The 26671-nt window shown below is 35.3% G+C and overlaps 1 protein-coding gene across 2 annotated transcripts in view; it reads right to left on the reverse strand.

Moving 5' to 3' along the window:
- The window catches only part of GSTCD (glutathione S-transferase C-terminal domain containing), a 66110-nt gene that overhangs the window by 28822 nt on the left and 10617 nt on the right, over nt 1-26671 (reverse strand). For both annotated transcript variants that reach the window (XM_049815315.1, XM_049815317.1), the window contains 2 exons: nt 26387-26641; nt 25595-25688 (listed from right to left, as the gene is read on the reverse strand). In XM_049815315.1, the coding sequence (XP_049671272.1) occupies nt 25595-25688; nt 26387-26641 (349 nt within the window). The remainder of the gene's footprint in view (nt 1-25594; nt 25689-26386; nt 26642-26671) is intronic.

Raw genomic sequence — 26671 nt, forward strand, 5'->3', positions numbered from 1 at the left:
ATTCCTAAAAGATTTTCAAAGTATAAAATACTAATTAGAGACAATTTGGATATATCAATTCAGAAAACTGCCTAAAGATAGAAAATATTTTCCTTCTGGCTAATCCAGTGTAAGATCACTTTAGAAACACTGCTGAAAAGCTAATTGTGCATACAGTTCTCCACTACGAACATACATGCCTTTGACAAAAGAGCAAAATAGAGTCTTTCCTTACTGATATTATACGGAATAAAAGTACTCAAGCTTGCAAAGATTGTCACAGCTTAACTCATTCTCCTGAAATCCAAAGCAGAGGGAAAAATTGAGCTCCCAAGATAATGAATACATACAATTGGCACTTGTTGCCTAATCAATGATTCTAATAACAGTAAGCTCCTTCTACTTGTGTCTTAAGCAGCTTTTTGCTGGGTGGCCTTTTGTATTATTCTTACATTGTTTATGAAAGCAAATAGCCAGGAAAATCCATAAATCCCTTCAACCACCTTTGAAACAGAGTCTGGGATTTAAACGGGAAAAAAAAGTTAATGAAACTGTGGGCACCAGCCCAGTACTGTACTCCAGCCCCCTAGGCTTTACATGTAAAAAACATTAGGAAACAAAGACAGGATTTCATTTGGCCCTTCCATAGCAAGCAACGTTGAACAGCTGGCTGCTGGACAAGCAGCAGTACTTTCAGCTTAACTTTACACGTCACTTCTGTTTACTGTACAAACTATCAGCATACTAACTAAACAGTAAGGTCATCCATAAACTTATCTACAGCATGAAAACTTTATATTAATTAATTTAGAGGAGAAAATGTACGATAGTATCTTCCTGCTCTTTATGATCTCCCTTTGCAGAGGACAAAACATTAGCATATTTCTTTCCCTCATCTCCCCAATATATTTTAATTACTTTATTAAACTTGAACAAAATTAGACAAGCCGTTTTGAGGGGATGGAGACAGAAAAATTGGGTAGCATGGACTGAAGTGATTCAAACAGCTTGCTGAATTTCCATAAATATTTCAGAAATTGATCTGAAGCCAACAGAAATGAAAAATTATGAACTCTTTTCCAACAGAAATTAATCAGCTCAGTCAACTAAGCAAAGACTCAGGCTAAAGAAACATCTGCCTTCAGAAACTTAAAAAGAAAATATATCTCCTACTAATTGCCAGAAGGCAGGTTCATCGAAACATCTGCCTTAATGAAAAATACACGACTAAACACAAGAAAATAGTAAAAACATGAGGTAGTTCAAGAGCAGTATAGAACATGAACCTAAAGATATTTAAACAACAGGCAAATATTTGTAGGGTGTTGTGCAGAAAATGGTCTTTGACACAAACTTTATATGTCAGCATAATGTCAAAGGAGCCAAAAGCTGGAAAATGCACAAAGAAAACAGCGCAACAAAGCATCACTGCAATGGTTTTTTGGATAAGACAGACCTCTGGAGTTATCTTGGTACAACCTCCTGCTCCAACGAGAGCTACCATCAAGATTTGGTCAGGTCTAGCCAGATCTTAAAAAACCCACCCCAAGTATGCAAATACCACAGGCCCCTGGGTAACCCATACAAGTGCCATAGTGCCCTTAAAGTGCAAAAATCATCTCCTAGAATTCTTTTTCCTTCATCAACATCGTTGTGGTACTGGAGATCACACAGATACATTTACTGTATCATCATCATTTAATACTGATCCAGAAATGGACATAACAGGTCACCAATTATCTGTGGCTATAGACCTCTTCACCACCTAATAAATTGTGATAGGGGATGTCTAGCATTGAAAAATGAATAGTTTATACACTTTATAGCAGTACCTGTCTAAGAAACACCTCAGCAGTGCTTCTGCTAAGCAATGCCTCAGCTAATAGTTCTTACACATAAAATCTATTTCAATATATATAAACATACATATTTCTGATAACTGACTGCAGTAATGCTTTGCATCATTTACAAATTAAGACACTCAAAAATCACTACATACAAGTGGAAAATAAAAGACACTCTTCTTGAAGTTCACTTTTAAAAATGTATGGATAACATACAAAACTTAAGCCACTTTAGCATCACCTCCTCAAAGTGTCTTCCTTTATATATAATGTAAAATTATTAAGTTTTTATTTTCTCAGGCAAGCAATCACATCACATATTGATGAAAAACAGTAATTATAACACTGCTCATTACTATTCTAACCAAGGAAATCAAGTACCACTTCTGCTAGAAAGATGAGAATATAAACTACTCTGTATACTCAAGCTAAACAACGTTCACACTATCGTAGCTAGGACTAATAAAGACTCTAGAGCAGCAGGAACATAACATATATAAAAGCTCTGTACTGCACCGACTGTTTGGCATATTTGAACAAAGTTTGCCTGTCACACACACGTGCATGGACAAGTTGGGCTTAAGCAAATGCGTATGAAGCTAAGACAGCAATGTAGTCACCTCAGAGTAAATAGTTTGCCTTTTTTGTTATCCTTTTTTCCTAAGTTTTCCTATTCACAAACTCCACAAAGAAGAATCTGCAAGATCCCTACTGCATCCCATTCTACCTACAATATAGGCACTGACAGGCAGAATTATTTCTCTGGATCTGTAACTGTGTGGGGAATTGAGAAAGGAACATCCCAGTAACACAGGTCACAAGGAAATAAAAGATCCTCAAAGTAGCTGAAAGGAACTGCAAAACATGGGGCGCCCTTCACCTTTGCACGGACACCACCCATGAAAGCAAGGCACATACATACTCTTGTGATATTTCTGAGACAGAACTTCTGCAGATGCTTGAGCCCTCATATACCCAGAGCGCAAAGCAATCATTCAAAGAAGAGTGAGCTAAAGGGGTATTGACATTGCGAGCAAATTCTCCTCAAGGCCAAAGACATAAAACTCTTTTGACAGTAACTAATACAGACACAGCATAGCACAAAGCCTAACCTACAGAGAAAAGTGTCATCAGTCAGATCAATGCTATTATACAAACTTAATCATGAAAATGGGCATTTCTGGTATAAGAGTGGCATTATTTTGAAGCTATTTGACGGGATTATTTTACATAGATTAAACCACTTCTTGAATAAACCAAACTGAAAAGACACAAAGGCAGAACAAGCATCTCTATGCTAAAAGAATTATATTGCAATTACAAGATAAAGTATTTCTGACCGTAGGACAAAAAAGACTATATGTGAGTATAGGAGTCTGTAACTGAGTAATTTTAAGGGGTATTTTTAATTACAAAAGCCAAGAAAACCTGAGCTGTGATAGTAATCACAACCTCCATCATGTACTTACGTAATGGTAAATATTGGCAGAAAAGTGCAATATAAATAGTCTACAGTCACTAAAATCTGAGGAAGGAAGATAAAGTAATCAATGGTTTTCAATTCATTTCCCCCCTTACGTACAAAGGAGCTCAACATCCCTTGATAATCAACAACTGTTGTAAAGCCCATTTCTTCTCTTGTACTGCAGCTTTATATAAAAATGTAATCCTGAAGTATGCTTCTAATTTTACTCATGCAGCAGCCACTACATGTCTTACAAATGGACTATGGACCATGTTCCATCAGATTTGGTTTCTTCATAAAGCTGTTTTAAGTTAATGACTAAAATATTACAAGGTTAGGTGGTTTTTTAATTAATTATTACTGAGTTGAAAATACTTCAGAAAAGTAATTTGAAAAAAAAAAAATTAGTTGAGCACTATGCTCTGTCCCTCTCTAACAGACAACGAAATTAAATCGAATGGGAAATTAATACAGTATGGAGCACTCAACAATACAGCATATCTGTGATACTTAGTGTATTCTTTCAGTTTTGTAACAGTCTTAATTTTTTTTCTTTGGCTTTGTGTATATTGCGCAGTAGCAAATCTAACTGAATCACCTTAACGAACAATATAACATTAAGGCTGTGATTGTACTGAAGCTCTTGTTGCTGTTTTTACACATGACCTCAACAGGACTACTCCTACATTTAAACAAAGTACACACATGGTTGCAGTAGGGAAGAATAAACTCTACAAGTCACTGTAAAAATTAAATTTACTATAAAAATACCCCAAACCAAATCCAAAAGGAAGTTTCCTTGTATCTTTTTAACTAACTTAAGAAACTACTGGTTTTTAACCAAGTATTTCCCTACGGTATTTATTAGAATGATTAACAACTTATACAAAAAAAACCTCTATGTTCATAAAATGCCTTGAACTAGATATGAGATACTACCTAATTATTAGAGATTAACTTATCCTTGCAGGACATTCAAGAAAAAATATAGCACAAAATCTGCTCATCTCCCTGATAACAAAATCATGAACAGATATGTTCATAGAGACCTGCATGTTTTGAACTTTTCAGGTGAAGCTGAATCTACAGCCAACCCGCATGTTCTGCGGAAAGTTAGTGCAGTGATTTTCAGCCCTACTATTTGCCATTGCAACAGCTACAAACCAATCTTTAAACAAAATTTCTGACGTTATGGCTCAAATAGGAGTTCAACATTCATAATCTCTGCCATATGTTCTACTTGCTCCCTACAAGCGTGAATCAACTGTGGCTGTAATCCTTATGTCACAGTTAAAAACATACAGAGATGTAAAATGCACGTATTAACTATGAAACAAGAGAAAAAATGGGGGACACAAATATAGAAAGAACAATCTAACCTTTGTTTACAAAGCAATTAAGATCCAAAATGTCAAGAAAGCTTGACTGAAGGTATGATTTATTTTCTGCATTGCATCTTACTTAACATCATCCAAAGTAAGTTACAGAGAACTTATAATTCTGACATACATCAAGTGGGTTCACAACTGGGCCAAAGCATCCAGTAACAAGCACACGCAGAGGAATGTCAAATACGTGCTGCAGATAAGATGGAAAGTAATACATTTGGCAGATGCTTTACGAATAGCATAGAACACAGGATTAAGAACTGTCCTGTCTCAGCTCAAACTTTTTTTGTTTTTTTAGAGAAACAGATTATTTTAATTAAGAAATCATCTCCAGTCTTTCAAAAAAAGATGAGAGTATAGTGAAGAAATTACGGCAATGCTTCACAAAAATTATACAGCAATAGACTGTGCTCAAAAAATACACTACAGAATATAGGGACACTAACAATTTTGACAGATGGCTATATACCCATTTATGTTGGCTTTCATATTTTAGATCAGGTAAACTGAGAGGAACCACATGAACAAAATTTATTTCTATTGTCAAAATTCCTCAAAACTGATACCTGCCTAGTAGGCTATGGTTACATCACATAAATCTGAAATACATTTTGGGGATGACAAACCTGAATTACAAAGAATAAGAGTCTACCAACAGCCAAGCAACGGAGTGCTCAAATGAAGAATTTTACTGTTTACATTTACATACTTAAAAAAAAATAATTTAAAAAAATCACTAGAATCAACAACGGCTAATTTAAGAAAGCAAGAAACATTCACTTGATTCATTCATTAGTCCAAAATGCATCCGCCTCCCTCAGAAACAAGCACCATCAACAAACGTTTTACAAAGAGGTCCAAAACCATCTGACCCGCAGTCTATTACAAGAATGAGAAGTTCTGCAAACCTGGAGAAAAAATACGGAAAAAAAAATTATCAGAATTTTAAGTGTCAGATTTGTTTTCACAGGGTTTTGGTGAGTGGTGTGACAGAGAAAATGAAACTTTAAGTTTAAAGTGACTAACAAATGAAATGTCTTATTTGGAAACTGCCAGTCTGAAGCTACAGGATCTGGATGTACACCTTGGGATTTTGTTCCACATTTCCTACACCTAAAGCATAGTAACATCTATTTTTGCTTATTTCCAGCTTGCCACAGAAACCACCAAAGAATGCAAACAATTTCAGGATTAGCACACACAGAAAAGCTGTACAACTACTTTATGGTTAAAGTAAAGGGCCAAATCAGCTACAAGAATTCAGAAGCTGTTCAAGAGTACACATTCTTACTCTTGATTCTAAAAGTTACACATGAAAAAAATAACTCTAAAACCCCTGGCTACAAGACTTCTCACAGTACTTGCTTACAGTTTTATATTTCCATTATAAATAAGAATGAAATATATCCATATAAACTGATCCATAAACTTAATTATTTTAAAAGATGTCATAAATATCTTACAATACACTTTTATACTTAAAATAAGTTATTGCTACTTGTTTAATATAACACCACACTGATCAGTAACAAATTTCTGGATTACAGGTGAATTAGGCGTGGAAATCCCAACTCATTATTTTGGAAACCATTTAAATTATTATTAGGATTCCATAGAGTCTTCAACAAGCAAGACCTAAATCCTTATGCTATGTGTTATTGTAGAGATAAATCTATAAATTCCAATATTAAGCAGTTGTGGATTTCAGATTAAGCCATTTACTGAATTTGCTAGGACTGCCTACATTTTCCTGGACACTCCTTCTTCCCTTAAACTTTAAAGGTGAAAAAATAGGAGAGGAAAAATTATTCTAAAAACAGCTAAATCCCACACTCCAGCCCAGCCACAATATTCAGAGTCCAGCATGATTAAAATATATATTAATTCTTACATTACTACAAATCATACCTAAAGTTTCAATTTTATCGGAGGAGAAAAGATGGGTCATTGGCTAGCATACTAACATGGAAGCAGAGTTCAGGTTCCAGCTGTTTCATATTTCTCTTGTGGATCTCCTCAGGCACATGAGGCTCAGTGCCTCAGCTGTTACGCGGGTATTACTGTTGTCCCATGTCACACATCAGCTCTGAATTTTAACAGCTGAGAAGCTGTAAACTAGATACCACAGCAATAGCAGCAACATAAACTTCTACAATAAAAGGATACAATCAAAAGTGTTCCCACTTCCCCAAGAAACTTGCGAAAAAGAGCTATGTTGGAAAAGAACAACCAAGGAACAACCACATTGCAACAACCCACTCATTAGAAGAGATTTTTAAGGTACAGACAATTCAAGTATTTCAGAGGCTGCACAAACAAGGGGGAAAAAATGCAACAATTTGATTCTACAAAGCAAACACAAAAAGCAATAAAGATGAACATTACAAATGTTTTCTTGTAGTATTTTTTATTTTATTTTTAGTCTCAATGTATGCTAAAAGTCTAAACACATATTCATCCACCTCCTTCTGTTCCGCAACCTCTTCCTCCTTCTTCCATTAAGAATCACTAAGTAGTGCTAGGCCAAATCCAATCAAGATTTTTTGGGAAAAAAGAAGTCAGTAATAAGAAATGTTAAAAATGTACATCCCTGTGATTGTATTAATTAGGTAGGTACAGACACATCTATGTAATTGTCTTGCAAACAGTTGCAACTACCTGGATAAAGACAGAATGAAGATCTGATGCCATCATACATACATGTAGTTAAAAAAAAAAAAAACACAAATAAAACACCTTAGTATGACCTTGGGTGTCTTAATTTACTGATTTACAGTGATCAGAGATGCAGTGATCTCAGCCAAATTATTTCAAAACCAGTCATACTGCTGAATTATTGTCAAAAGAAACAAAACATTACAATGTTTTTATATTAGTCCAGAGATGGGCTCAAAATAAGAGTTTGTGGGAAACAATTTTGATAGTAATAAGATGATAAAATGAACAGACTGGTCATTTGTCCTTTCAGGTGTTCAATAATGGAAGTGAAGAAGGACTTGATATTAGAACTCAGATACCCATAACTCTGCTGAGTTATCCTTATCTTTTCTTCCTTAGGAAATTACTCTGGAAATGAACCAAGTGAAATCAAAGTACAATTCAACGTACGGAGGAAGTGGCAGAATCGGACTTTTCTAGGAAGAACAAAGGACAGATTCTCCAGGCAACAAGCTCTTCTGGGACAAGGACTCTAATTATGAGTACATGCAGTATTAAGCACAAGAAAGGATTCTAGGTCAGGTGGAAGCTGAACAAGTTATTAAATCATGCTTGAGTGCTACTACTACCAAACCAAAAACACAGCTTCCTCATATTGCAAAGCACTGATTCGACATCACCCTGGGGGCTCAAATAACACTTCTAATTCCACACCCACACCCCCCTTTTTTTGACATTTAACTTGTACTGAAAAGCTTCATTTAGATAACATTCTCTCTATCTATAGCACTGCTTTCAAGCCAAGTCAGGTTTCAGGTGTCCTTTCACAGCTAGCACAGCAGTATATACACATAAGTTCCAAATTGTGTGCTAATTTGTCACAGATTCAGTAGCATGCCAATGTCTAATTCAGATCAGGCTTGTACAGCACTGAGATCTGGCAGTGAAACCATTGCTTCTGTTGAGAAACTTAAGTACTACAGGAATACAAACAACAGAAAAGTCCCTGGCCTTAGAACTCTGCAGACCAACAGATGCCTACTCTGACTAGAAAGTTCAAAATAAGCAAATATTCACAAACTGGAAACAAAGGAAGTCACACCAAAGCCACCCATGACTAAGGTCATGGTGACAGGACTGAGACAGTCTCTCCTATTTACCTGGATTATTCTGGAACATTATACTGCAGAAATACAATGCAGTGCTCTTTTCAACAGAGGACACTTTAAAGTCATGCCTTCAAGAAGACACACAGCACAAGAACAAACAGAATATAGAACTAAATTAATATAACTAAACAAACATTTTTCAGTGTTAGCATTGTTGCTTCATCCCTTTTCGATAAATATACAAGTAACCTTTTTCAAGGTCTGGAGGACACTCTTCACAGCAGACTACTAACAAAAAAAATTAGTTTAACTTCTTTCTCACTGCAGAATGAACTATGCTTTCCCTCTCACATTAAGAAGAAAAAGTTTACCGATTTCAAGAATCAAAAGAATACACCTCCATTCAACAAGCAACATCAACACCTGTGAAGAGCCATCTTGGGTGAACAAGAGCCTTCAAGCAAACTGTTAGATTCTGCTTTTGAAAATAAAAATCCTCCATTCTTTACACTACCAAGTGTACCTATTTTTAAAAAATCCACCAAATTATCTAGCCAGAGGATTTGAAAATGTATTCATCAAAAAGAACGTTGTTGAGAGAATGTGGAGGAATATAGATACTGCAACCTCTACAGAGCAGTTAAAAAAAAAAAAAAAATTTCACTCACACTTACATTTGTAGCAGTAATATAAAGCTTGTTAAAACAAAAATTCTGTCTATTACAGTTGACAAGGTCTAAAGAATATAAGTCAAAAAAAGCCCAAATCATCAATTTAAAATATGAAAAACCTTAGAAATTTATCCACATTGATGTCAAATTTGTCATTAAAGTCCACGAAATTTATCTTGTGCAGTAAGTCTGGTTTCTCAAGCTTACCTATGTATATTTGATACCCTGGTTCATTTTTCAAGTTACTACTTCTGAACAAAGATTTCATTACATTCTTTTCCCTGTGTGAGGGAAAATGAGCTACAAACACTAAATCCCTATTCACATTATTGAAACATGCATTTTGAGAACAGGCAACACATATACAAGTAGCTTCTGATGATGATACAGAAACATAAGAATGATATAGATAGATAAATAAATTTTCAAGCAAAATAGACCCAATATTACTACAAAACACAATGGAAATATGAGGCATGATTCAAGGTATTATATCTGCAAATTACCTTATTTCTTGCACAAAATAAGCCTGTCACGCTGCAAGTAACAGCACCATGTTCTTTCCTAAAGATACCGGCTAGTTAAGTCCCACTGAACTTGCATCTGAACACGCGAACCCATCTAGGATGCAGCATGAAATGCTAGCTTGTGAAAGTCCATGACATATACCAGTATCTCCCAATGTCTTTAACTGATGAAGGATAGGAAAAAGAAGCCAGTTTCCATACGCAGTCTTGAATGTCACAGATACAGCCTAGAACCATTTACAACCTGAGCTAACTTTCAGTGCAGCCTTCAAAATACCAGCTACAAAGTCTAGGACAGCAAGAAGTCTTTGTATAAAACAGAGAAGTTTAAGAATGTTTGGGGTTTTTTTCCAGTATACTCTTCCTCAGAAAGGAAAGACTGCAGAAAACGTGCAATGCAACTGCAAGCGAAGATAAGAAGTTTGTCCAGTTTAGCAGTTCTTCATGGAAGCACTCAGAACAGTTTATACTGCTTAGAGGTATCTTAGTCTTTGGGGGTGGGGGGATGTTGTTTTGTTTCTTACTTCTTGTCACTAAAAGTGCAAGAACACAGGAAGGATCTGCAAATGAGATATTCAAAAGCATTTAAGCAGATTTAAGAGCACTTCACCAATAAGACACATTAGAAAATTCCAGGTAGAGCGTGAGATGAATACCATCTCAACTGGTCTACTTGCAATACTTACACAAGCGATTTAACATCAACAAAAAGACCTACAACTGCATGACAGATCTGCAAAAGTTTTAAAGTAACACCCTGGCACAAACTAAAATAAAAGTGTCATATCTCTCTCTGTTATCTCTGGATTTTTAGATTAATGTTCCACGACAGGGGATACGTTTTATTGCTTCAGATTAGATTTGACTGATTTTAATATTGGGGTTATTCTCCAATTCTTCTACACTTACAAGATAATTCTACAAACAGCTGAATCTCCCACTTGCCTTTGCTCTTCAATACTTTAAAAGTTTTTAAAGGATGTGAATTCCTTTTGATATTGCTGTGGTAAGATGCCAGAAATTTGACATGAGACATGCACCAAAAATTAACTTTTCAGAAGCTATTCCAGACCATCTGGAGAAGATGCATTTCAAGTACAAAATAATTAATACCACCTTCACTAAAACACTAACATACAGTAGTCTGGCCTTTCCTTTGTGCAATTAAAAGCTTTGAAAATATCAGACTACTCAGAACAGATTATGAATCACTCATAACAAAGTAATTGTACTTTTTTTTACTTTTTTTTTTTTTTTTTTTTTACACTATCAGGTTTGGGGTTTTTTTTCTTAAACATAAGCAGTGCTATCTTCTTTGAAATTGCTGATTAGAACTTTGAATGCACAACTGTGGCCTAAGAACTCACTTTCGGGAAGACCTAAAATGAAACTCCTGACCTTATCCAAGGTTGAATTGTATCCAAATCAAGTAATACATTCATGGTTCTTAACATGGAAATCTAAAAACACTGAAAGTGCAGATGGAAACCATAAGTAACTTCATCAGACAGAAAAATTCCTCCTTATCTCATATTTTGTCACAAATGATTTATGGATTGGAAACAAAATCTGTACCTCAAATCTGCAACAGATAAAGATTGGGGGATGGAAAAAGAAGGTATATGCAGCCATTTGTACAATGCTTTCCTTTAAGAGTACACACAACACCTGTGCTTCTAGCAGAAACATTAGTTTCAAAGTACATTATATATACACAAGCCTATTGTATTGCCTCGATGAAATATGTTGTGATTCATAAACTCCTTATAAAATGTCAATAAATGGCTTACAGAAATTCACCAATGCTTCACAAAACTTGACAGTACCTCAACAGTGATATGCTTTTTACATTACAATGAGGCAGTCCCATCCCCGCAATGTACAAAACGCTGACACTGCAAAATAAGGTTGTTCAAAACAAGTTTGCCTACATTTCTGAAGGAAACTGTCTAGTTTAATAACCACAAAATAAACCTCCATTTTATTTATGATGATCACTTATGAATTGACATAAAATCTGGGGAATCACAAACTCTGGAAACAACCAGTGGCCTTAGAAATAACTCCTTAGGGATATTAAATTCTAAGTAGCAGAGATGAATAGAGTCTCAGTAATCCAGTATAATAAGAAACTGTGAACTAAGAACACAGGTTGAATTATTTTTCACAAATAATCTACAAATAACCTAACGGGTTCTCCAAAGACCATTACAAAAATGATAATGTAAATTATCTATGAAGTATTTCAACTTCCAGCAAATCTTCTCCTTCCCTCCCAAACCAATAACAAATAATGTTTTTAAAGAACCTATTCCCAGAACAAAACATGAGTGAGCATAAATAAACTTCAGTGAGAAGAATATATAAATTTTTTCGATATGTTTGTAGTATTTTTTTTACCAAGGAAGAGGAGAAAGAGACACACTCAGGCTCAGTTTCAGTCATCCTCTGGGCTGCAGTCATTTTTGCACCCAAGCACAGAAACTATACTTTCCTTCTCATGTTCAGTTAATCTTCTGATGTTAACTTCTTAATTTTTCCTTTCTTGAAAGCAAGATTATACCAGGAAGAGAAGTTGTGAGAGGTTCAATTAAGAGAAAGAAACTTTTTGGACTTGTTTCTGGGGTACATTTTTCAAACCTTTGCATAGGCTTGACAGTGCTTTCATATTCTGACTATGACCCTCTCCTCCTAATGAAGAGGGTCATATATTCTCATGTGCTCAGAGTGCTGCTACAAAAAAATATTACTTGTTAGTTGCTTAAAAATCACCTCTTTACATCCTTTTATTTGCCTCCTTTTTTCTTCTACCATATCAAACAAGAAGTTACTGCCTTTTCCTCTGAATTCCAGCCATAACCTAGCCTTCAATGCTACCATCTTTTTCAATTACTAATATACTGGCCCTTGAACGATGGCAGCATTTATTGATCAATGAAAAAAAATAATTTAAAATCACTTGCACAAATCCTCTCATGTTGTTACAGATGTGCCAGGAAAAAAATTTCCAGAAATTTCCATTGAGCTCCTCATTCTCTTACAAATACTTCCCAGCATTCTCCTTTATCCCAAAGAATATAAAACTCCAGCACAAGTTGAGCTGATCAACTTTCCCCCTCTGTCACTCCCTGCTCAACTGTTACCTCTTTTCTTAGACTTGAAAACATTCAAGGCAGAAGGCATTACTCTGCTACGTGTTTATACAGCACCTAACACAACAGACTTCAATTACTGCTCGTAGGTCCTACTCCAACACAATGAATATGTCAACTGTTAAATCATCAATTCTAATTTGAAGAAAAACAAAAATGTTTTAAATCACTTTTTCCAACAGGTGGTCCCAAATTTTGGGATTAGAGGTTATTGAGCTGAGTACTGCCACATAAAAAGCATCTTTCTCTTGGCTGACTCCTTAGTCGCAGGGCACAGCTCCATCCATCCAGGTACAGTTTCTTATCCAAACAGATTTTGCTGCCCTCCTGTGGCCTGTGAATATTTTAATTTCCAAAAGTCACACACACACCAGCGCACTGGCAGAACAGCCAAGAAAAACTGATTCCGCTCGCCCAGGTCACACTTTTGTCTTGAAAGACAGATTGCACAGCTCAACATTACACTTTGAAGAAGGTAAAAAGCCAAAATGCTGCTGCAGAGGTAACAAAGGTCTCCTGATGCCTCTGCTTGAAAGGACTGCTTCGGCTTTGTAGCAGAAATACAGAGATCAGTCATGCTCACTTAACAGTTAAGCTGATAAATTTAAAACTCAGCTGTCCCTCAGTTACAACATGTAGAAAACAACAATGTAAGTGACCTATAAAAATACTGCAAAGGAAGGGAAAAATACCAACTTTAAATCCTTGTGTTCTTGTGTTGATTATGCTACATAGCTATAGGAATTATGAATCCCCATACTCTCAGATATGGCAAATGGATGACACATGAAATAGCCACAGGACGCAAGCTGTACGGTAGTTACACCCTGTCATCGATGTAGTTGGGATTTAAGTCTAATGAGAAAACTTACAGAACAATCTTCAAATAAGCAGTAAAGACATTTTAAAGCAAGAAATACCAGAATACTGAAGCAGATTAAATATCTCTTTTAAAGACAATGCTGGTGCTATAAAAGATCAATTTAAGTTGTACAGCAACTGGAATACTAAGATATTAGTATATTCTGGAAGAAAATTATGAAGACTAATGTCATCAACAGTTTAACTTTTTGTCCAATAGCATATTCAGAAAATTTTGAGGCAAAGAAAGGTATTTACTCCCCCTCCTCCTAAGTCTTTGCAATTAATACAAATACGCTAATGCCTATGGAATTCATTACTACAAAATTTGATTAAAATATTTAGAAAGTTAAAACAGATCTTTCAAAAAGGGAAACATTGGCCCCAATGAAGTAAAAGCAATCTTTTCACTTTCTTACATGGTAACAAGACAGGTTTTCTTTACACATCTTTACAAGTTTTTAGATCGTATCCAAAGGTTTTTAAAGGAATTCATATTCCAAAAATAAGCAAATCATTACAAAAGCATGCTAAAAATAAGATGGATACAGATTTAAAACTGGACAAGGTAGAAAAATTAATTTGCTGTAAGTTTGAACACTATATATACTCTGTAGGACAGTTCACAGCTACTAGTGCAAAGAGCAAAACTCCTGCAACAGGCATTTAATTCTTCCTCATAGCATCAGATGTAAAGTCTATTTTGACCTATTCAGAGGCAAGCAAGATAAAAATAAATGGAACGTGAACAAACAAGCCAGCATTCCTCCAGCTAATAATTATCTGTTCATATTTTTGCTGAAGTTCTGAAACAGGCATTTTTTTTTGACAACTATTTACCCAGCTGCCATGAGGACCTTCTGAGGGCCAGCAGTGCATGAATGGTTGGCATCTGTGTAATTCAGACTGGATAGCATATATAGAATCAGTTATTATGAAATGGCAACGCTAGTTAAATGCCTTCTCGTATGTAGTTTCCAGACAAAAAGGATCAAGAAATGTGTCATCACTGTCCTCTCTACAAAGTGTCACTTTGTACCATAGCATCACTCCTACGTACACCTTACTAACCATTAAAGGAGATAAATTTCTATATACTCTGGCTTCCCCCCAAATATCCCTGCTAATGATTTCAAGCCATGTTTAGAAGAAAATATCTTTTTGGATCACATTAATCATCTGTCCTGGATTTTTGCTAGACGTTGTCCCAAACCAAAATTGCTGGAATGGATCATCAATCCTTCTTTCCTCAACAGTAATCGTCCGTAAAGTATGACTTCCACCACCACGCTATGCAGTACTTGGCAGAAACTTGTTCTCTAAACCTCTGGCTTAAGAGACAAATAATATAACTTTGGGGCTCTGATATCACATGAACAAGGAACACAGAAATATAAAAGGGGCAAAGAAACAAGTAAACTCTACTACAGTGATATCAGGAGGAGAAGAAAGACCAATAGTTCAAATGAAACAAAGGCCAGAGTTACTTAGCAGGCTATTTAACATTCATTAAAGATTTCCAAGGAAGACATGGAAAACTAATTTAACAGTCCTGTTAAAAAAAAAAAATCTGCTAGTCATCTATGAGTTAATGGTTTTGGGTTTTATGTTCTTCCATGTGTGTGAGAACTTTAGAGACAAAAGGGAGAAAAACTCACAGTCTAATGAATAGAACTACTTTTTCTATCTAGGGCAGATCACACTCAAATTCTACCTACACATAGCCAACTCAGGCCAGTGACTGTCAAGTGCAGATACTTTGTAAAAGTTCACTCTGATTAATCAAGAACATGACTTAATTTAACTGTCAGAACTAAGACTACTGTGAATTTACAAAACCAAATCAGAAAGAATTCCCTTCAGTTCCCAAATCATAAATCTCCAAAACATTCCAATGAGCAAATTGCAGCATTTAATTTTAATTCTTTAGGTATGTTCAGTAAACAAACACAAACCACAACGGGAATAAAAAAAGCCTCCACTGAACTTTATATACTGTATTCTATAAAACAAATCTCTCAGAAGCCTAATAAACTCACAATTAACATGGACTTGTGAATTGTAAAACCATACCTCTAGGGATTAAACTTCATCAAAAACTGAACTCCTGTTATAGGGGATATTCAATATGAAGGGCTAAGGCTTCAGTAATTCTCTGAGGGTTTACACTTACTCCACAAAGCAAGGCACTAATACAAAGGTGACCCTTTTCAGTATGATTATCAGCTGTATGGAAATTCCGTCAATCACCCTCACCATAGTAATTTCTTACAGGACAGGCCAAACACCAATGAGAATGTGTCCTAACTGAATCAAAATGCAGCTGTTAGAACTTGATATTACTCTCTCTAGTATGATTTTCAGTAAGATACACTAGCAACTACTGTTTTTTCTTTGCAGATTTTGTATATTTCATAGGCTGTTAAGCATGTCATTTAGATCAAAACACCAATTAAAAAAAAGCACAGACTTCAACCAAACATAAATATACTGAACTTGTATCTTAAAAATATAAAATAATGCATTCCCTTCCCTTGTTTAGTTTGGTAACCACAACAATCACAAAAGAAAAATGGAGGGAGATCACAGTAATAGTAGGAATAGTATATATTGCCATGGATTAATTATCTGGTTTGGTGGCATGCATAATTTATTCTTTCCAGCCACACATAAAGAATTTTTTGTCTAAAAATTAGTAACTGCATTCAAACTGCCATCAAAATTGTCCTCAGGCCAACTATAAAAAGCTATATCTAAGAAGAGTCAAAAGATCCAAAGAAATCACATCTGAAATATAAAGTTTTGCAAGAACCCTCTTTTTAAGATAAGCCACAAAGGAGTGAAATTACAGTAATAAGCTTCCATTTCCTTAAGGTTATCACCTCAAATACCAATGTTGCCTATATTCCAGCTGTGAGCATTTCCCTTTGTTACTCAAAATTAGTTACTTCTCAAGTATTTACTAAGAATATGAGGCAACCTGGCTCCATTGCAATCACAGGCTTTCCAGATCTTGAATTGCAAAATACAATACAATTATAAATGTGGTTTAAACTTATTTAAATGAGTGCAGCAAAACTATAACTTTAAGGAGAGGTTAATGAGAGGCAGCTTTAGCTGAGTTTCCCTTGGATTGTTATCCATGTGGCTTGCAGGCAAAGAGCTGTCTGATATGGAAAAATCAGTTAAAGAAGAAGGATGAGTTCCTGCTTCAGGATGCTTGAGATACTCAAAGAGGCTACAAAACTATTAAAAAAAAAAAAAATCTTCAAAGTCTTTCAAAAAGTTCTGACAGGCTTGGAAGGGAAATAAAGAACTTTTAAGTGTTTCTTTTAACTCTTTTTGTTCTATACAATAAATGACTGCCTGGATCTCATTTTAGAAACACTGTTGCTTTTAACATTTAAAGTAAAACACACGATTTCTATCTCTTGATTAGCGAAAATTTTAATAAAATATCAGATTCCCTAAAAAAGCTTTGATTTTTAAGCATCATGTATTCTTATCTCATAAAGTATCTCTTAGGTCTAAAATATTCCAAATACCAATATAAAAAGCAGACCAAAATAAACTGTGACCAATCTTCACAAAATAATCCTAGAAGCAATGTGGATATATTGAATCAGTCTTGACAACATTTCAAATCAAATATCTCTGCATCTAATAAAGCATTTATTTCAGAGTTACTACATTAGTCAGTTCAATTAGCAAATACAAACAATTTTAATATGGACCCAAAGTCACAAACTTTTAAATTGGTTAAAAGGTAATTACATAATTTAATGCTGTTTTCCTTCAATGTGAAAAAAAAAATAAAAAGCAGCAGCCATCAAAACATCAGTCACCTCTAATCACATGAAGTTAGAGAATGGTTGATAGTCATTTGGTATAAGGGTGAAATCCGTGAAATCAACATTATGTCCAAAATACAGGGAACTCAGTTGGGAGCCAGGCTTTTCAATGGTTGATGGACCAAATCAAGAATCTCATCGTAGCTCATTGATGTCTCCTCCTTCCTTTAATGAAAGCTAATTTTGTATATGATCAATGAGGGCTGAAAATTTTTCAAAATTTTCTTCTGCCAAGATAAGAAGTCTCTATTTTCCCTGTTGAGAAGCCACACTACATTAAACTATCTTTTACTTAATATCAGTTCTGGAAGCTAAAGCTAACACTGATCCTCCAGGATTGTTGTCTGGTAACACTATGGTCTGTGTTATTGTTCTAGCCTGTGTTATTTAAAGGTATTTAAGTTTTGAAGAGGTTTCTAAACTAAAATTGTAAACATTGTTTTATTCTTGTTAGTCCACCCAATATGTTTAACAGAAGTTCTTTTTAAAAAGAACTGCTGTCCTTCATAACATCTTCTTTCACTTTAGAATATCTAATTTACAGTTTAATCTCCATTCTGGAGAAATAAAATTATACCGTGAACCTGCAACTGTCCCTTCATCCAGGTATCTTTTTAACATTATTATTATTCTATGAATCATTCTGCTTGATGCAAGCAATTACAAATTTAGCTTATAGCCAGAATCAGGCAGGAGACAGGTACAGATGATCATATTGTCTATCTAGATTTAAAATGTATGAATTGATGAGTTTAAAGAGAGTTGCTGATCTAAAGAAACAGATTACAGAGGCATTTCTTACTAAATTAGTATTTCAGATCCTGTCCAGATAAAAGGTAATAGAGTTATTGGGTAAGGTAGTGGGGTAGGAGGAGCTGGGGAGAGTTTGAGGACCTGAGAAGTCATTTTACAAAAAAACATCCTAGTAAATAGGTAAATGAATTTTAAATATAGTCTCACAACTACTTGTGTATTTAGTCTTCAAAGAAAGACCTGAGGTTTTATCTGAACTGTAGACAAATCAGCTGATGCCTTAGTTCATAAATTATGCACACTGGAAATCAAGACTAGAGATCACTCTGAACAGTGACATTGGTCAAACCTGATGAACAGGCATCATGGGGAAATTTGTTCTGATTGTGCTAATTTGTCATTTGATGAAGGAACTGCAGCTCCCAAGCCAGACTATATTTGTATTGTTAATTTATAAATGGAAAAAAACCTTAAGTTGATGTCTCACAGAAAGCAGATGAGGAAATAAACGATTGAAATAAATTCCTCAGCATACTTTATTTACAAATACTTTCTCAAAGCCTCACGCAAGTTTATTATAATAATGTCCTATGAAAATCAGTGTTTGTGGACAGAGAAGGAAAGGAGAGTAGATATGGAGAGAGAGTATGCACACCTGCAAATCACTGACACAGTACTCGGTATTTGCAAAGCACTTAGAATGAATGAACTCAGTCCTTGAGAGCTGACCCCAGAGGACAAACCAAATTGCTTTGGAATAATATACATAAATGGAATCTCCAAGATCAATGGTTGTCCAAGTATAAAAACATTTTTGAGGTCCACATCCCAGTGAATTTTTATTTAGCAGATTCATTTTTGCCAATGAAGGAAAACTCTCTTGCCGTCCCAAGACATTTTAACAATTCCAGTGCAACAAATTGTCAGCCAAATATCCGTAATTCATTTTTCTTTCTGCCAGAAAAAAAGATTTCTATTACAGTAACCCTATGTTGGACAGTAGGTTAAAAACAAAACCTGGTTTGCAAATAATTAATGCCACAAAGAAAATGTGAGCATCAGCTCTATGTGACAATTGTGCAACACAAAGATCCTCCTTCTACAGGATAGCAAGCTTCACTACCTTGGGGTTTCAATGATGTGTTTTTAAAGAGGATAAGACATTGTGACAAACAATTCCTCTGCAGACATGTACCATCAAGAACTTTTTTTTTTTTTTTCAGTGAAACACATAAAGATAGTGACAATTTCCATCTTTCCATATTATTAATTCATAAGCAGTTTATTTTAAAATAATTTTAAGAAAATTTTCTATTCTTCATCTGGCCATACATTTTGCCAAATAAAACAATATCCCAATCCCAAAAATGTAGCATTTCCTTTTGGGAAAAGACTATCACCACTACCAAAAATAAAGATGGCACAGTAAGAAAAGCTTCATCCTCATGTCACTATTCTTTCTGTAAATCAGACAAGCTCTCTAACGTGAACATTCTGTACTCTATATGTACATAAATAACTGAATATGGCACCTTTATTAAGATTTATATTCATGCATATATTAAAATACTATTAATAAAAGCAGGCTTCTCAAAAAAAGAAAAAGCACTGAAGATCAAATTCTCAGCTGACATAAATTACTTAGGAAAAGGCAACCTTTTAAATATTATATACCTGTATTTCCTGAAGTCTGCTTCTCTCCCCCTTAAGTCCCCCCCCCCAAAAAAAACATTTACAGTATATTATGTATTATTCTGTGCCTTACAAATCAAGGTAACAAATCTCTTCTCAACAACTGTTTAAGGTACAGCCTTATCCTTGAACAGTAGATGTTGGGCTTTCCAAATTTTGTCTCATTTTAAAAGCTAACGATTCTAAAACTCCAGCAACTTTCTCATAAGTCTGAAGACTTGAATGCAAACAAGGGGCAATTATCAATCAGGGTATCATTTTATTCAGGCTAACCTTTCTGTGACAGTTTTATATAGTCATTTAATTTGGCCATCAACTTGCTACTGATCACAAAGCAAGCATAAATCAAACAAACTTGATCACAGTCATTCTGTCTTCAGCTAGGCAGGTATGCATTGCCTTGCAATGGATTAACACCCTTTCTTACACCTGTCCACTGGACACAGAAGATGTAAAAGGCCTTTTCTTTTTCCATATCGGCCTTTTAAAATTCATATACAGAAAATTTCACCTCAAGTCAAACACTTGTCCCAATCAATTCAATACTAGGAATCAATCAGTTTCTTACTAGGCACAACAAAGCATATAAAGTACTTGACATGATTCACTGGGAGTCGTGTTTATACATAATCCATTAAACTGCACTTGTTTAGGAAAAATTGGACCTATGAATAGGACCAACTACAAAGTTAAAGGGCTACATATCTTCCATTAATAGGTAAGGGCAAGCTGCACTTGTAAAATGCATTCATTTATTTTGATCTAGCTTTATTTATTTGCCTACACTTCTTAAACTAACTTCTTCCACCTCAAAGTCTTCACAGATTCTGTCACTGAACCCTATGTCTCCTTGTGTGCATGCACTCCTAGTTTTTATTACAGTGGCCTTTCCACATTCACCTGACAAGAAGTTGTATTTCAGCTAAGGAGCTCTTTTCTGACCTACTACAATTCCTTAATTTAAGAAAAAATATTTTTATGAGGAAGAAGGCATTACTCACAAGCCTACAGAACTCAGTTTACTACTTGCTACATTCATTCTGTGGAGTTTCACACTTTGGAAAGAATAGTATAAATTTGTTCACAGCTAACCACTACCTTTGTAAGTAAATACCATCACATGCACACTCTCAGTCTAGCTGATAATTTCAGAATGAGATACCACAAATAAAGCACCTTTCTTCTTTTAAGTACTTCCTGCTTAATAAGTTTTTCAACTCATGAGAAAAAAAGTAAGGGTTTGTGAGACTGCAGGTCAGTTATTTCTTTCTTGAATTTCACAGTTGGGTAAAAAACTTAAATAAAAAGCTGCCTTAAAGAAAAAAACCAGATTCCTGTTAAAAAATACAACCTTTCTCCCTTATTTTGTTTCACAGTGAACACAATGCTTGGTGAAAAAATGACAGTACCAAAGACTCATGTCCCCCCTAATAACATCAGAATAATAAAGCAGTGACAAGTGTTATCACACTCTGCCCCCATATACACACACTTTCCCCCTCCCCTTAATGTGCTTTGGGTGAGCCTAAAGGAAGCACCTCTAACCATAACCAAACTGATCTTGATATCCACAAAGCATTTGCAGCTAATCGGAAATTAACCTGAAGACAAGGAACGGTTTCACACACACACAGGACCAGGAACACAAGCAAAGACTCCAGGGTTGACTATAGTTCCAAAAAGGATAAAAAAATCCTTTCTACAGCTGCCTAATACAAACTGTGAAACCACAGAAAAGATGCCCCATTTCTTTGTTGGTCACAAATCTAATTAAATATACCTCCTCTTTCCCAGACCTCACATTTAGTCAGCAGTAGCACATTATTTCCATTCAGCATTCTTATTTCAACAAGCCCCTCTTCCCAAAATTTCAGCCAGCACCTTGTCAAGGGAAAAAATAAAAACATTTTCTATGCTGCCATATATCATGGGATTATTTCCATGTACTGTTGATGCAAGTATCTCCTTCTCCTTCAGTCTCACATTGTGACCACCTACACTTTTATATTCTGACCTGCCACCCTCTTCTTTTACTTTCTGTACATATTTACAACCATATCTACTTCTACAGAAAGCTCAAAACAACCAAGCACTGAGCTTAGGACATCTGGGTTGTGTCTACTGCCGACTGAAGCATTTATTGCAAATAAGTATTTCATTAAATAGTTTAATGGCATACACGTTTCCAGTATTTGCCTCTGGTATAACTTAGAAATACTACATTTTCTTTTGAGATTTTGCACAAAATAATTTTTCAGTATCAGGAGATGCATTTAGCCAGACAGATTTGGCTTGTGTGCTTGGGGTTAAGTCTTTATACACTATGTGATTTGGAAGAAACAATGAAACACTGAGGGGTTTTGTCTTCTGTATTTAATAGACAATATCAATATATTTCTGATCTAAACATAGATTTGGAAAACAAGCCTAGAAGAAATACAGTTAAAGTACTGGCCAAGGATTTTATACAGTAAACTAGAACAGAAACCAGCATTTACAATAGATTTTAAAACAAATTAAATACTTTGTGTTAATTTCCTTCCAGAAGTGAAAGTTTGTAACAACAACTCAAGAACTACAATATAGTAGAGTATCAACAGATACAGAGAGCACTAAGATACTATATTTTGGGATATTTTGCAATGTTTCAAATACAGTCCAGATGCTCACAAAGGCTTACAGATTCACACGTCTCAATGCCAATACACACAACTTTAGAAGCCAAATACTTTAGAAGTAATTGACATAATGGCAGAAATTTAAAAAGCTGGAGGATATCTAAAATGTAAACATAACTCCCATTTTGGTCAAGCAAATACCTTTTAAAAATTGCATCAGGACTAGAAGTAACAGAGGTTTTCACATGGGAACGGTTCAAAGCTGCACCAGGGGGGGTTTAGACTGGACATTAGGAAGCACTTCTTTACTGAGAGGGCGGTCAAACACTGGAACAGGCTTCCTTTAGAGGTGGTCGATGCCCCAAACCTGTCAGTGTTTAAGAGGCATTTGGACAATGCCCTTAACAACATGTTTTAATTTGGTCAGGCCTGAATTGGTCAGGCAGCTGGACTAGATGATCATTGTATGTCCCTTCCAATTGAAACAGTCTATTCTATTCTATCTCATTCTGCTTCAAAAATATGACTAAGCAAATGAAATGCAAATCATGATGTCATAATCTTTAGTTTTGCAACAGCAAATAATCGCTGTCAAAAAACCTGAATGAACTTAAATGTATAATCTAAATAATACATCAGAACTGCAGTCATCAGTAATTCTTTTCTGTAGTAAACAGCTGTGACAGCAAGGTAGTCTAATTAGACTTATAGACAGACTGAACAATTCAAACCCAGAACTTTCACATACATATAACAGATTGAGTTATCTAAGTTGAGATAGAGCAAAGAAAGTATATCATGTAGTCTATTAAGATTTGCCAGCAAATTAAATGTACTGTTGATAAAAAACAAAGTGAATTTTAACTGAAACATTCTCTACTTTCTCTCAACTGCTATGAACATCAGTAAGAGGAAATTTATTTACCAGTTGTAGGGGTAATCTGAAAGCTGGAATTGCATTTCTCAAATACAGTTTAAAACCCTGCCAGATTCAGTGACTGTTTTCTTAGCGTGCCAGGTAGAATTTAGTAGTAAAATACTGAGAATTCAGTTCATATAACAATGTTTAGGCTGTACTAGTGAAAGAATCAGGAAACAGAGAACAGGACAAGTTAGAACAGCAGAAGTAAGCATGCAGATGTATCCACCTGAAAAGCAAAATCAGTTCTCATATCAGGAAATTTCCTTTTGCCCTATGTGACTGTTGTTCCTGGACTAAAACCACAACCATTTGGAGTTTCCCTAAATCAGAAAATGGCATCAGCATCACTGTGATCTTGAGTGGAGGCAGGTGAAATCTCTCTCTCTTGCCACCTTGTTGAGCTAGCAAATTTCCCAAACATTGAACTGAAAACCGATTTCAGATATCAATGTCATTAGTAACTATTTCAGCAAACATGAAAAAAGAGAGAGTGAGCACACATGCAGGCAGGAAGCAGCAGGAATTGATTTTTCCCTCTAGTCAAACCGAGTCCACGATACTCCTTCCAGCACAAAATTTCCAAATATAGATTCATTATGTGTTTTCATATGTTATGCATCTTTTTCAAAATTTTCTTTCAAATAGAAGAAAAGAGATATATTGACAAAAGCATGAACTAAAATTTACAGCCAAAACCCTGAGCACTGGAAGTAAGCAAAAACGTTTATTCACTTCCAACAAAATACTGGAACTTGTCACATAAATTCAATGCACGTAATCCCCCCGACTTTTCAGCAGACTACAAAGCTATATTAACATAGGTAGTACATCCAAAACATTCACATGAAGTCTGAAGAAGCAGGATGTAATACTGACAGATGCAAACCCAAGTTTTGTTTTGGCTTTTATTTTTCTTCCATGGTAAAGGAAAGAAAGGATCAATAATTAAAGCAGGGTATGCAACTTCCCAGTAAAGAGTTCTCTTGGGACAAAACCAGAAGAGAAAAGAGTTCATGTTAGAAGGATGGACACTTTATATATAACTATAAACCTACTCATGAAACATGAGGCATTTGTCACGGCTTTGTGAACTACACACAGATCCAAACCAGAGGAAACCAACTTCAAATTTGATCTTATTTTTATAGCCTGTATATTGTAGATAGGAGTACATGCTTGTATTCACACAGTTAGATATATTTTTTTTTAAGAGAGAGTATTTTTTTTAAGTGCCCATAGCTCTTCAGTGATTCTTAACATATTCTGTGAGGAATTTCACATATTGGTCATTGAAGAGCATCTATACATTGCATGTATTATTTCTGTATTCTTTAAATCAGAAGTTCTGTGCCACTGAGGCTATACTGACTCCAATATCTAAGCTATCTTATTTACACAAAAGAATACAAAGCTTTTCTTCCCTGTAGAAAGGAGTTACCATCCACTAACTTCTTACTGTCTGGCAGCATGTGTAAGACCTTTTAGAGTAAACTCTACTGTGTGATGGAAGAGGTATTCAATATTCACAACACCAATGAGAACAACAAACATTGGAATGAATTGGGGTTTTTTCCTGTAGAACTATAGCCACTAGGCAACAGACTGCCCCTGCAATCCAGCAAAGCAAACAACCCCTACAGGGCAGGGAACACTGCCACAAAAGGGTAGACTCACTCATAGGTAGCTACCAAATTTTGCTAATGAACATTATTTTCATCAGAATAAAATCAGCTGCTGCTGCTTTCGGAGACACAGTCCATGTACAACATTCATGCCAATTATATTAACATCACGTAGTCAGAATTTGCTGTTCTAGGTAGGAAGAAAAGTTCAGGGAAGTAGGAAATGGTGGGAAAAAATATGGTTCAGGAATCAAGGTCAAGCTTTTATTCCCAGTTTGGTCATCAGCTGTTGATGACCTGAGGGAAGTCATCTCGTCATGTGTCCCAAACAGATTGAATTTTAAAACAGATTTAAAACTGCTTACCTGTTTTACAGAACTCTGAAATACACTGAGAGGTGACATACTTTCCTATGAAACAGTTCAGTAGCTTCGCCAGAAGGCGGCACTATTAAATCCATGCACACACACAAAAACCCTTACCTTCTCCAGGACTGACTGCAGATGGTAGATTGGTCCAGTCTATGGTCCAGCTGGGACACGGATGAGGCGAAAACTTTGCTTCAATACCATTTACCTATGTGAAAAGGGTAAAAAAAGAAATTAAGATCCTGATCCTTTACCCACTGAAGTTGGTAGAAAAATTCCCACTGAATTTAATGGCATCAGATCAAACTGTGCAACGCTTTCAGCTTAACTGAAACTAAACAGGCAGCTGACTCTACATTATATGGGGTTCAAATTATGTATTTCTCTCTTTTTCACAAGAAAGCCCTGTTCATTTTCTTTAGAAAATGCTGTCAGCCTCAAAAAACACTGAGAGTTATGGAACATTATGGTGGGTTTTCTTTAACAAAACTCATTAGGGTTCCCAGATGTTCAAAACTCTAATCAAATAGCAAAAAACCAACAGAAACAACAGAATAATGAAGCCAAACATAAAAGCAACGTTTTTTGTCATCCTTTATATAAATATCTTTAAAAGAGGAATAAAATATTGCAGTTCAAATAAAAAGTTACTTTGATTATTCAGAATTACTGATAAGGTTTCCAGCAGTCATATCTTTGCTCAATTCCTGAATCAATCAAACACCACAACAGAACAGAAAAGTAAAATCACTTCCAAGTCAATGTGTATCAGACAGAAGATGGGCAAAAGGTATTAAACTGTTCAAGGCTGTCAGACTTAGCTACTGCCATTCTAATAAATTTCATGTATTCCAAAGTGAACAGAATATTACTATTACAAATAACTCATTTAAAAGCTTAAATTACCATTAACTTAGTCATAGTTGGCCTCGGACCACCTATAAAATGACTGTCTTCATTCTCCTCTTCTAATTCATCAGGAACTGAAGAGAAGCCTTGTAGCTGTTCCTGTGGAGCAGACATCAACTCTGGAAGCTGGAGAAGCTCCATTTTGCACTTGCCAGCAGCTTTCTTTACTCCAGGTACTTCTTGAACTCTTCGATACCAACTGGCTATCAGAGGCAAATTTACTAGATTTTTGCCTTGTTTTTTGCTGGAAACCTAGAAAAATAACATGGAAAAGTTACTTGC

This window comes from Accipiter gentilis, chromosome 12 (assembly GCF_929443795.1).
Source record: "Accipiter gentilis chromosome 12, bAccGen1.1, whole genome shotgun sequence".
In the NCBI taxonomy this organism is placed as follows: domain Eukaryota; kingdom Metazoa; phylum Chordata; class Aves; order Accipitriformes; family Accipitridae; genus Astur; species Astur gentilis.